Source organism: Myotis davidii, unplaced genomic scaffold (assembly GCF_000327345.1).
Source record: "Myotis davidii unplaced genomic scaffold, ASM32734v1 scaffold807, whole genome shotgun sequence".
In the NCBI taxonomy this organism is placed as follows: Eukaryota; Metazoa; Chordata; class Mammalia; order Chiroptera; family Vespertilionidae; genus Myotis; species Myotis davidii.
This window is the reverse complement of record NW_006298272.1, coordinates 1,308,869-1,322,477: the sequence shown is the minus strand read 5'-3', so window position 1 is coordinate 1,322,477 and position 13,609 is coordinate 1,308,869. Positions and strand designations below refer to the sequence as shown.

General features: G+C 51.3%; 1 protein-coding gene across 1 annotated transcript in view; it reads left to right on the top strand.

Moving 5' to 3' along the window:
- The window catches only part of CSMD1 (CUB and Sushi multiple domains 1), a 710,708-nt gene that overhangs the window by 237,107 nt on the left and 459,992 nt on the right, over positions 1–13,609 (top strand). The window contains exon 4 of the mRNA XM_015570591.1: positions 10,189–10,383. Within this exon, the coding sequence (XP_015426077.1) occupies positions 10,189–10,383 (195 nt within the window). The remainder of the gene's footprint in view (positions 1–10,188; positions 10,384–13,609) is intronic.

Genomic DNA, 13,609 nt, shown 5'->3' with positions numbered 1-13,609 from the left:
GAAATAATAAAGAGAATAAAGTGAAGGGAAATGCAACTGACGGAGGGTTGAGAATATGAAACTGAATTGCCCTTGGAAACGTGTGCACGGATTTTAAACTCACTGTACATTTTGGGGCTGTTTGTTTTGTGTTGAGCTGTTGACTTTGGTGGACGGTGGGCACCCATTTATACACAGAACTAATAGTGGGGACTCACATTAACTGTTAGAGACTAGTTACTGTTCAGAACCAGGCGCCGCTGAGGCACCTCTGACGATGATGGAAATCCTGGTGGCGTCCTGGCAGGGCTGATGGGCTTTTACTCTGGAGAATGCCCACCTAGGTCCTGCCCTGAGCACATGTGACCCTGAGCGCCCGCCCAGATCCCCAGACATTCCTCCTGGGAGAGGGCGTCACCTACTGTGTGCAGCTGGACACCTCGGTGAGCTTTCTGGATGTCACTGGCTCATCACTAAGATGAGGTGGTGGCTTAAACTGCAGATTGTCTTCTTTGACCGATTTGCATAGAGAGGGAGGGCTGGCTGCTGAGCGAGGAGTGGTCCGGGCTGCTCGGGCGCTGGGTTGTCACTGCTGGAGGCCCTGGCTTGGTCCTCATCAGGGAAGCCACTGTGCATGTGGGAGATGTCCCAGTAAATGCGGCTCAGAGTGCACCAGATCATTCCTAGCGTTTACTTGTCTCAGGATGCAAAGTTTGGGAGCTGACGTCTCACCCATTTTCCTGTCTTCCTAAGCAGGTGGAGAGCGCGCGTGAGGAGTGAAAGCAAAGCAGGTGTGCTCAATAGGCTGCGCATTCTCCCACGTGGCCAGGATGGAGTGCAGAGTGGGCGTGGCTGGATGGAGAGCACAGGGTGGGTGGGACCTGGGTGGAGCACAAGGTGGGCATGGCCTATTTTCCTGTCTTCCTAAGCAGGTGGAGAGCGCGCGTGAGGAGTGAAAGCAAAGCAGGTGTGCTCAATAGGCTGCGCATTCTCCCACGTGGCCAGGATGGAGTGCAGAGTGGGCGTGGCTGGGTGGAGAGCACAGGGTGGGTGGGACCTGGGTAGAGAGCAGGGTGGGAGTGGTGCACTGTGTGGCTGAAGGCAATGTCCCACAGGCTGAATAGAGTCTTATTAGGAAACTAGTGGCTCAGTGCACAAATTTGTGCACATTGAAAGGAAATTAATTAGAAGAAATATTTTAATGTTGCTATTCGCCCTTTCTCTATAATAGAGTGTCAACCACATTCATGATCAACAGTGACAGATGGAAACACACGCCTGCGATTGGCACCAGTGAGAGCTTTATATGTATCGCGCATGCGTGAGTCAACTTAGCCTTTTATAGATACAGAATAAACTTGCTTAACTAGACCTGCTTTCTGATGTAGCCTGGATCAAGTGAGATGAGGCAGGGAAAACACTTCACAGACATTTGGTTACAGTGTGAAATGTTTGCACCTGGCTATAAAGCAAGTTGGATCCCTGGGCTGAAGAAACTCCAAGGAGGCTAGTTGTAGGGAGAGGAAGCTGGGCATTGCTACATGACATCATTACCTGGCGCCCACAGCAACCATTTCCAGACTGGTCTGGGCTGTGGGCCGCATTTTGCTCCATGGGGTCCCGGCAGTGTTGGCTGCGATTTGGTGGGGTGTCGCTCTGGGGTGGTGGCAGGGCCTGTGTTCCCCTTGGGGGAAGCCGAGTGCTGGTTTGTCGGCACCAGGTCTATGGTGCCATTTCTTTGAAAATGGCCAGTGTGCGTCATGGCAGCTCCTGCATTGAGCATCTGCTCCCTGGTGGTGAGTGCGTGTCATAATGACTGGTCAGATGGTTGAAGGGATACTTAGCATATTAGCCTTTTATATATGTAGATGTGATCTTTCTAGTACAGGCATCAGGGGGCCAGCAAATTATAGGCATGGGCAGATGGTACCTCTCTTCATTTACTTTTTAGCTAAGTGTGTTTTGGGGGTTTCTTTTTGACTCTGTACTTTTATGTTTAATAAAATTTCAAAGCCTCATCCTTTGCTATTATTAAAACCAGGGTATGTGCATGGGGTGAGTCACTATAATTAACCCCACATGCTGGGGGCTCGCAAAGGCACATGTTTATTTCTCACGGTCTGGAGGGGGGCAATCCAGGGGGAGGAGCGGCAGAGGCAGGTTCTGGTGGGGTCCCCTTCCACACAGGACTGTGAGGGCCGTGCATGCTCACGGTGGGGAGCACCGGTGAGGAGCATGCCTTCTCCTGACCCTTGTGAGGGCACTGACCCCCTTCAGCAGGCTCCCTGCTCAGATATCATCTCATCCTAATCCCCTCCCCACAGCCCCACCTCCTAACATGGTCACACTGGGGGGTCGACTTTCAACATGCGAGTGTTGGAAGGACCCAAACATACATGTCATAACAGTCGTCCGTAAACCAGAGAATATCTAGACCTGTTTCTCCATCATATTTTTGGACTTAAAATAGCCTCCTACCCCCAAAGAAGAAACAATAACACATTTTATATGTTTGTTTTAGTTGATTTTTAGACAGAGAGGAAGGGAGAGGGAGTGTGAGAGAAACATTAACAATGTGAGAGAATCATGGATGCACTGCCTCCTGCACGCCCCCTACTGGGACCAAGTTCGAAAACCCGGGCATGTGCCCTGACTGGGAATCAAACCGGTGACCTCTGGGTGCACGGGACAGGGCCCAACCCACTGGGAAACACTGGCCAGGGTACAGTTGCACATTTTAGAGTGAAGAATGCTGTCTCATTTTCTTCCAAGTACATACGTTGGGAGGTAAAGAATCCAAATTTAAATTTCTGAAGGAGAGCAGGTAGGCACTGGGCCACTGGGAAGAGCTGCCGCCTTGATGATTGGTCCTGGGAATGAAGGGCCAGGGTCAACACAGGTCCCTGAGAAAACAGGACCTGCCGGGGACACTCAGATCCGTGAGGAACAGCAGGGCAAGGAGGCCACTCTGCACTGACAGTTTTACACCCATAAAACAGACGGAGTGCTTCCACAGGCCTCACAAATCGAGCTAATGCCCCAGTTCAGTGTGAGGGGCGCTGTAAAAGTAGATTAGCTTCACTCCAGGTGGGGACTCAATGAGTCGCTGTTCCACATTTCACCAATTACCAATATTCTCCAAGGGGACACATGACATTTGGAGTTATCAACTCCTGTGTAATTCCAGAGTCACTTTATTTGACCTGTAACCGATTTTTTGCTCAAATAATTTGCATCAGTAAATGTTAGTAGCTATGAAACCTATTTGAGTATTAGAACTAATGAAGACTGTACCTTCAATCAGTTTGTTTTAGAAAAAACCCACAAAGGTGATGTCAGTACTGTAGCTGTTCAGAAACCCCATCACTGGGCTGCATATACACATTCTTCTTCATACACAGATTCATAGCTCTGCGTAATCTTTGTTTTGCGGTGTTATCATTACACGGTCTTTATTCTAAACCCTTAAACTACAAATATCAGAATTAAGCATCATGTACATTTATTTAATGGGCTACGGGAAGGATTTTCAGCGTAGCAACATGCTATCCTTGGCATGTCCTCTCCCTGCTTCTCTGCTTGGAGTTTGCAAATGAATTGTGGGCCTGACCATTCTGAAACCCCTTTCAACCCACCGTGGCGGCATTGTTCTCACAACAGCTGCACTGGGATTACCCTAATGAGCCAAAACAAGCTGTGTCTCCTTCTGTGGAGTTAGTGTGGTAGGAAAGGAAGAGGCAAATTGCCACACCGAAAACCTATATATCTAAAAGGCTAATATGCGAAGTGTCCCCTCGGGAGTTCAACCGGGAGAATGGAATTTGATTGCTTGCTATGACACGTGCTGACCACTAGTGGGTGGCGTGGAACATAGTGTGCGACCAGCGGTGGTGGCGGGGTGCTGAGGAGGCAAGGAGGTTGGAATGTGATGGGCCCTGCTTGCTGGCCAGGCCTAGGGACCCTACCCGTGTGTGGGTTTGGTGCACTGGGCCTCTAGTCTAAGTATAAAGAGTGTGATCCGTCCAACCTGGTGGGAAAGAGAGCTGAGAAAACTCTGCCTGGAAGAGCCAGGCCGCTGTTCAAACAGTCACGGCCTAGAACTGCTGTGCAAACGCCGCCCCTTTTCAGACCAAGAAATGACCCGGGATGGCGAGGTCTCACTTCCTGCCTGGACGGGGCTCCTGTGATCCTGTTAGCGCGGAGCTCTTCTCCTGGGGGGACTGCGGTTTGAAATGGTTTTCAGCGGAGCAGTTCCTCCCGACCCCTTAGCCCAGTGGCTCTCAACCATCTGGCCCTTTAAAGACAGTTCCTCCTGTTGTGACCCAACCATAACATTATTTTCGTTGCTACCTCATCACTGTAATGTTGCCAGGGTTATGAATCGTCATGTAAATGTCTGATGTGCAGGATGGTCTTAGGCGACCCCTGTGAAAGGGTCGTTCGACTGCCAAAGGGGTCGTGACCCACAGGTTGAGAACCACTGGATTAGAGGGCGTTAAGAGGAGAGTTCACGTCAACTCAGTATTTGCTGAGCACTGATGTGTGCTGGGTGCTCCGGAGACATGGAGACCCCCGTCTTCAGGGAAAAGGGTTAAAAATGACTTACAGGGAAATTGGCAGAAATGACAGTTGGGTTGGATTTTTTACTGTGAATGAGTTTTCCAGCCACTGGAGGCTCGCGTGTTAGGGAAGCTCGCGTGTCTCAGACGCCAACCTCCACATGGACCTGGAGACACGTTCGTCTGTTTTTCACAACGTACGGTGTTTTGATAATTTTTGAAACAAACGTGCTAATGCTTTTGTAATATTATGTTCATGTTTATTTTTTTGCAACTGAAAATAAGTATTTTAGTGTATCCTCAACTATTTCTATTTGCTTGATGGCATTGCTCACCTTAAAATTTTATTTATTTTTTTCTAGACGTAATTGGCTGAAAATAGAAATCTTCATTTCCTGTCATACATTTATCTTTCCACTACCAACCACTGGCTTTAATCTTTAAGTCAATTTTCAGTCACTTCCCCATTTGCTAACTTATTTTGCTTTTTATAAACTTCAGTTCATTCTCAGCCTCTGAGGCCTATTTGCATGTTTAACCTGAGGTGGAAAAAAATGTGACTTAACGTTATAAGTTGGTCCTGATTCATTGTTTCCAAAACGTCATTTTGTCCACCTGTGTGTTTTTAAACATGTTGTTTTTCCTGTTCCCGCCAATCCATGGACTACATACTAGTAAATCTTAGCTATTGTGCACATCGGGCACTGGATGGACTCGCTGTGCTTTTATTGCTAATGACCATTCAGTGGATTTGTATTTGACAAGTCCCAGCTCAGGGTTAGAGGTTAGCTGGATGTTACAGGGACACAAATGAAATAGATGTGCCCGGTACGCAGTGGGCTGCCCAGCACCCAGACTACAGAGTCCACGGAGCAGAGAGGGGAGCCCTGTCCCCTCCAATCCCACTGCACCTGGGATACACACTGTGAGGACACGTAGGAGATGGACGGGGCCCGGGAGGGTGAGGAAGAGACTCAGGTCCAGCGCTTTCCCTCAATTCCAGTCAATTCCAAGTAACGCTGTTCAAACCGTGGGTGCTGGGCAGCTGTTTCCAGATCCTGGAACAATTGTCCCGACGTGAAGGGAAAGGCAACCCCGGGACAGGTACAAAAAGGAGCCCACCCCCTGTGGCTCAGTGGCTGAGCAGAGACCCATGAACAGGAGGTCAGGGTTCGATTCCTGGTCAGGGCACATCCCCGGTTGTGGGCTCCATCCCCACTCGGGGGGTGCAGGAGGCAGCCAATCCATGACTCTCATCACTGATGTTTCTCTCTCTCTCCCTCTCCCTTCCTCTCTGAAATCAATAAATATATATATTTTAAGAAAGAACAAAAAGGAGACCGTTTGCTGGCCCAGGAGGCCGGGGGTGGTTTGCCGAGGAGGAGGGGAGGCAGAGGTGGACCAGACCTGGAGTTAGCGTGGCCGCGCGGCTGTGGGCTGAGGCGGCTCACGGCCACGGATGCTGCTGCTGGTGACCTGCCCCTGCCCCGGGAAAGGGGTTCTGTCACATCAGCCACGACTCACGCCTCCATGTAACCACGGTCCAGGGACACCCTCCATGGCGTAGCTACCTTCTCCGCGGGCAACTGTTCATTTTAACGTCGACGTCGTTTCCTGGGAAAGTAGCTCTCCCAGCTCGATGCTAAGGAACAGGAGGGCTTGCGTTGCCTTCTGCGTTTCCCAGTCGTCTCTCTTCCGGGTTGTGACACTGAAGTCTGCTCAGGGTTGTAAGACGTGACTGTTCTTTCCAAGAGGCCTCGCCGAGTCGGGGAGACCCTGGTTTTTAGGAGTGATACGGTTTTTTTTCAAATTTTGTGAAGTTAGTACAATTCCGCACTTGCTGGCGACATCACAGCGCGGTTGAGCCTCACAGATGGTCTGCCCTTCCCTCTGGCTGAAATGCATGGAATCGGCTGGGATAAACCAGTGGCGCTGGCCCGCGTACCCCCGGCACCTGGTTCACGGTCCGTCGTGTTTCTGTGTGGTGACCGCGGTTCTGTGCTGAGAGGATGTGAGAAAGCCCCTCCTTCCATGTTCAGGAGAAACGTGGTGGGAAAGCTCTGCAGCCGCGTCCGCGTCCGGTGTGAGAAAGGCCCCGTGTTTCCCGGGTGTGGGAGCAGCGGCGTGTGGTGTCCGTTGCGGGCTGTGAGGCCGTTCACAGGTTTGTACTGATGACCCCTGACTTAGGGAGCATGGATGTGGGCCCTGCATAGAGGTGCCTGCCTCCCAGTGAGGGGCGCCCTGACGACCGATGGGAAGAATAAAGGCCCCGAGAGAAGGGAAGGGGTCGTTGATTCTACATGTTCCCGGGCCAGGACGGAAAACCCAATGGCGTTCGTTCATCCTCCGTCTCCCTCCTGCTCATGTAAGACACGAACTGCCTGGCCTCTCAGACCATGAGGCCGAAGGCCCTGCGGAGCCTACACTCCAGGGCTCCTCCCTACAGAGCCCAAAGCCTCCTCCCCCAGGGGGCCCAGGCGGGCAGATGCCGATGCACTGGAAGGTGCTGTCAACACCCTTTTTAAAGACGCGCCGACTTAGAAATAGTGACTGTGATATCGAACAAAGAACTTCCTTTTTATAAGAGAAGCAAAGATGATTGCGGAGTAGGGCCGGCCGGCCCTTTTCATCTCGCGCACACAGGCTGATGACTAGAGTCCCGCCCGCGGCATGCCAGAGCATGTATTACAGTTTTTGCCGATCTGACAAAAAAAGAAAAAAGAGAAATCGGTTTTATTTTGATTCAATCACACCAGACGGCTATTGTGTGGGCTGTTTCCATCATTTACTTGACGGTCGAAGGGAAAGGGGTCGGTGCCCCTGACTGGATAGCCAGGTGCTGCAGGCTTTAAAACGTCTTGTCGCACGATGGTGGAAAATCTCTTTCCTAGACCAAAATTAACTATTTCTTATTGTGTCTCAAACAGTTTGGTTTTTTTTACTGTTTTTGGAAACTATTATTTTTTTTAACTAGAATTGAACACATTTGCTATGTAAATAGTGATTTTATAAACATATCAATTACATTAAGTATCTGAAAGGTAGTATTTTTTCTAAGTGTTTCTACATAGCTTACTTTGTTCATATTTAATGTTACAGTAAAATAACTTTAGGAATACTGACATTCCCTCTCATTCACTGAACGAGATCTATTTCTTGACGTATAAAAGAACAAAACAAATAATTTCACTCTATTATACATATATTAAAGGCCCGATGCACGAAATTCATGCAACAGCAGGCCTTCCTTCTCCTGGCTGTTGGCACCAGCTTCTCTCTGGCACCCGGGACCCAGGCGTCCCTCACAGCCCTGGCTTTGTCCGGAAGGTTCGTCCAGAAGCACGTCTGGTCTAATTTGCATATTATGCATTTATTATTATTATAGATTTATATGGTTATTTTTATACATGCACTCAAAAGCATATAATTTTCATTCATTTAAAACCAGTATTTGTTTTAACGATTCCCAAACAATTTGCATCTTTCATTTGCTTATATGTACAAGTTCCATGTTAGTACATATATTCCCAAAGGACTCATGTTTTCAATATATCCTTAAGTAATAAAAGCCAAATTGACCATATCATGTAGACTAGTCAAGAATTAGATTAATAGAATAGTGTAAGAAAATTATGATGGAACTAGAGGCCTGGTGCAGGACATTCGTGCACTAGGGGCCTGGGGGGGGGGTGCTGGGGTCCAACCCCAGCAGGTCCAGGGGTCCCCAAAGGTGTGACTCCTTTGACAGCACTCAGTGCCCCACAGGAACTGGTGCCCTGCTGAGGAAAGTGTGGGTAGTTAGGAGGTGCTAATAGGTCCAGTTTTAGAGAGCAAATCTTAGGACACATTGGAAAAACTTAGGCCTACCTATATAGGAAAAGGAACTTTGACATTTTTCCTTAATGCCATTGAGGCTACCCTTAGTTAAATTAACTATTTATTAGCTTCTTTCATCCCAGGAGTCCAAGTATGTAATTAACAATACTTTCAGATATTTTTTATTTGGGAGAATTTATAGTATTAAGAGAATGACTCAGTTAAAGTTAATGAGGAATGGCCCATAAACCCAGGAATATTACTCCTTTCTTATGTTAACCCATTCTCTGTTTATATCACTACTAGAGACCTGGTGCATGAAATTTGTGCACTGTGGGGGTGGGGGGTGGTCCTCTCAGCCCGGCCTGCACCCTCTTGCAGTCTGGGACCCCTTGGGGGATGTCTGCCTGCCAGCTTAGGCCTGATCCCCGTGGGCAGTCAGACATCCCCCGAGGGGTCCTTGGTGCCGTCTCAGAGGTGGGAGAGGCTCCCGCAAACACCGCTGCACTCGCCAGCTGTGAGCCCAGCTTCTGGCTGAACAGTGCCCCCCGCTGTGGGAGCAAATTGACCTCCAGGGGGCAGCTCCTGTGTTGACCTGGTGATCAGTGTGCATCATAGCGACCAGTCATTCCGCCCTCTGGTCTGTTTGCATATTAGCCTTTTATTATATAGGATATCAACCTATCCTCTCTACCCAAGCAAAAAAAAAAAAATGGATTCAGATATGAAATAATTGGCTCTGGCTGGGTAGCTTGGTTGGTTAGAGTGTCATTCTCCACAAGCCAGACTTGGGGTTCACTCTCCAGTCAGAGCGCATACAAGAAGCAATCAACGGAGGCATACATCAGTGGAATGACAGACCAGTGTTTCTCTCTCTCTCCCCCTCTCTCTCTAAAACCAGTAAATGATATTTTAAAAGAAGATAAAATACTGTACTTTTACTCACTTAGAAATACTTTTACTTGGAAACCATTCCGTTGAACAGTAGGACCCTTGGTTTATTGAGCGCTGCAGGAGCGCAGGTGCCTGAGAGATGGCAGGCTGACTTACGGCGCGAGGGCAGAGACAACAGCCAACCACAGCCAACGGCCTCCAGTCAGCGAGGTCGTAGACGATGCTCTCTGGTGCGACGGCTTCGTCTAGAGGAGGTCTTGGGGCAGCTGCACGAGGCAAGGAACCCTACACGTACACAGAGGGAGCCGGGCAGGAAGGGACAGCGTCAGGGCCGGACTGCGAAGCAAGTGAGTGCAGTACTTGTGTTGTGAAAGCCGTGGTAACCACTCCTTTGTGAGTCAGACACTGTATCCATGCACAGACCCTCACAGCTGGCTGGAATACAGTAATGGAACGATTTTATTACAATCTGATAGATTAACAAATGATCTTTAGTTTTTTAAGTTGCTTATCCATCAGACATTGATTAAGCATTGATTAGTGGTGTGTACAGGCAGTGCTGGTCGTGGAGTACCTGTGGCATGACTATTCATATATGCTAATTGCTTTGTCAGAACCCCAGTCCCACTGCGCTGTCTGATTGCTGCCTGTGGGAGAGGGTGGAACCTCACGATTAGAAAAGTGGTTTAGACGCCGTTGAGGACGGACGCTCTCCTCCCCCCTAACAAAACACAGTCGTTTGTAGCTAAGCACGATCTGTACAGAAGTGCTAGGTGGCGGATGGGAAACATGCATGCACGTCCGTGGTCACAGTCCGGCCGGATGGGCGCACTGCTGGCTGCTGTGCTCACTATCATCTTCAAGGAGGAACATGTTTTGAGCGACAGACCGACCTGAATCCAGGGCCGTCCCTCACTGTCCTTTCCTTTCTCCTCCCCAGTGCTGCCCAGCCACACGTGCGGGAACCCCGGGGACATCCTGAAAGGAGTGCTGCACGGGTCCAGGTTCAACATCGGCGACAAGATCCGCTACAGCTGCCTGGCCGGCTACGTTCTGGAGGGCCATGCGACGCTCACCTGCATCGTCAGCCCCGGGAGTGGCGCCACCTGGGACTTCCCGGCCCCCTTCTGCAGAGGTAGGTCACCGGCCCCAGGGGTTGGCCTTGTCCATTTCTGCTGATGACAGGGGATTCGCCTGCTGGCCCTCCCCAGGTCATCCATTCTGTTCCCCAAAGTCGTGTTCTGTTACCAAGAAACTGTGTGTAAAGTCAGGAACACATGTAGCGATGCTCCGTAAATCCCCAGAGATGCTTCCATCTTTCTCCTCGGACCCTCTCAGCCTCTGCACCGTTGATCACCATTTATCAGGGGCCAGCCTCCTCTCGAGGCTGCATTTTCTGAGCGTTAACGCATACCTTTACGTCCACCGTGATGTGGTCTTTCCTTCTAAAATTATATTTTTTTATTGATTTCAGAGCAAAGGGGAGAGGGAGAGGGAGAGAGACATCAATGTGAGAGAGACACATGGATTGGTTGCCTCCCACACACACCAGGCCCAGGGCCCAGGGCAGGGGATCGAGCTTGCAACCGAGGCATGTGCCCTTGACTGGAATCGAACCCAGGACCCTTCAGTCTGCAGGCTGACGCTCTATCCACTGAGCCAAACTGGCCAGGGCTCTGGCTGCTCTTTTGAGGAAAGAACATAGAGGGGGCAGGGCAAGTGGCAAGCCTGCAGGACGCCATGGCAGCCGTCAGGATGGGCGGGGTCCCTTGGAGTGGTGAGGCTGGCGATGCCACTGGCTTCTGAGCATGGTTTAGAAAGAGGAGCTCGAGGCTCGTGTTTCTAGGAGCTCCAGGGTCTGAGAGACACGGGGCGGTCAGCCGGCCCGCGGCGGCTTTGTCTCTGTCGCCACGGGAAGGTGGAGCTGGCATCCCTGGGAGTGAGAAGGCCGACAGTTTCAGACTTGGGAAGGGGAAGACGGAGAATTGGATGTGGGACCACTGGGCCTAGAACGCTCCTCAGTCATCCCCACACTGTGGCATGCGGGTCGCTGGGAGGAGGATGCTGACATTCAGGAGGGGGATCTAGAAGTGAACTAGAAAATTCCAAAACACCAGCACCCACATGGCATTTAAATCCGGACAGTGGAGCCTGGGCGGGGTCCACAGGGATGAGGTGCGAGGACGGACGCTGAGGCTGGAGATGGAAGGAAACTGACGAGGACGCTGAGGAGAGGCGAGGAGATGAGAAGCCACGTGAGCCGTGAATGGAAACAGCGGTGAACAGAACTCTGTCTGCGTACGGCGGCCATGGACGCTCACTCTGGTCTTGCCTGTGTACACGGAGGGAAGCAGAAATCATGGGGGGGCACAGCAGGAGGGTACACGGGACCCCTCCACTCCATCTGCAGCTTCCTACGGATTTGCTCCTATTCTGAGATCCCGGGAAAGTGTGAAACGTCCAGCAATAAAGTCTTTTGAGGAAGCGGAGATGGAGGACTGACCACGGTGCTGAGCACTGACGGAAGGTGAAGGCTGAGGGCTCTCTTGCGAAGAGCAGGTGCGGTGGCCAGTGAGGACCGGTCGTGGCTGAGAGGGCCCAGAGGGGAAGGGGGATGAAGGCCTGCAGCTGTGGGCCTTCCTCAGGGGTGTCGCTGGGAAAGGGGTTTGGGAAACAAGGTGGGAGGGAGATGTGGGCTCCGGAGGTAAAGGTGTTTTCTTCTAGGTTTCGGGGTGCGCCCTTCAGATTCATGGCCAGCAACAGGTGTGAACAGGCGAGGTGTGCACTCACCTTAGAGAAGCTGTTTAGACGCACGGACTGTGGACAGTTATGGGTTTGCAGCTAAGAACGGTCCCCGATGAAAGGGGAGTGACCGTTCGAGAGGGGAGAGTGGCACAGCTTTGGCTGAGGATCCTGGTCAGGGATGAAAGCAAGAACCCGACTGCGGGGGAATCCTGGGCCGGAGCGTGTCCGTTCACGCAGGAAGGACTTCTGTCGGCGGGAGTGCGCAGGCGATCAGAAGGTGGTGGCACATGGTCAGGCTGCTCCGAATGGTGCGTCTGTTCAGTGGTAGGAAACACCGCGCCGGGGAGTGCGGATGTGGCAGGAGGCGCCACCGGGTGAGGAAGGAGGTGGACATGGACATCGCCAGGGAGGACGGCTCAGAGGAGGGACGTGGAGTAGGGGCGCCATCGTTTACAGCTAGGACAGTGGCCGGCAAACTCATTAGTCAGCAGAGCCAAATATCAACAGTACAACGATTGAAATTCCTTTTGAGAGCCAGATGTTTAAAACTTAAACTATATAGATAGGTACATTGTTGTTAACTTAATTAGGGGACTCCTAAGGCTTAGGAAGAGCCACATTCAAGGGGCCAAAGAGCCGCCTGTGGCTCTCGAGCCGCAGTTTGCCGACCACGGAGCTAGACCCACGAGCCTGTGGTTTTGGTTTTGGTTTTTCTCCAGCCACACACACCCATGGGGGGACATGTGCGTTTGGTTCAGATTTGATTCAAGAGATTGACACTGGAGTTTCGGCACGTGCGAGGGTGATTTAAGTGATGACGTGGCCAGTCAATCAATCAATAAATGAGGGCCATGGGACCTGAGGATGACAAGGGGACAGTTGAGGGCGCAGAGAGGCTGAGAAAGGAGAGAGAACAGCGAGATCAGAGGCCTCGCGGTCCTGGGGGACCAGCGAGTGGTTGGAGTGAAGGTGTTCAACCACGTGACCAGGAAATACAGACGTTAAGGTGGGAGCACGGGGCATCAGGCATCAGGAGGGCAGCTCTGGGTGGTACCCACTTCCTGGTAGAGAGAGGATCAAGGGCGACGGTGAGAATGGGTGGCTGAGCGGGAGTGGATTTTTGGAAGAGGGGGCAGGGAACGTACTGAGACCAACATTCAAAGGATCAGCAAGAACCGAGATGCATGTGGACTCAGAGAGCCTGACAGGGAGCCTTCATGTGGCTGGAGCTGACCACAGTGGAGGATCTCAAGGAGGAAGGGGCGAGGTTCTGAGGAGCAGAGGTGACCAGCTGGGAGGGTTTAGGGAGAAAGAGCAAACATATCCTGCAAGCAGGTATATGGCGTATGGTCCAGCTCCAGGTCCAGGGCCACCTGGGCTGTGGAAGCAGAATGTTGACCGCTTGGGAGGACTTCCTGGTCCCAGCTCTTCAGGAGACGTGGGGTTTCCACGGGGAAAGGACAGGGGATACCGCAGGCGTGGTTGTGATGTGGGACGTGCTGCTCACGGTTGACCTTGAGTGTCAGGGACCTCGTGGAGGGTTTCAGGAGCTTGGGAGGGGGAGGGGTCCGACATCTGAGATGTGTGATCTCTTAGGGGGTGGGGGGGACAACCCA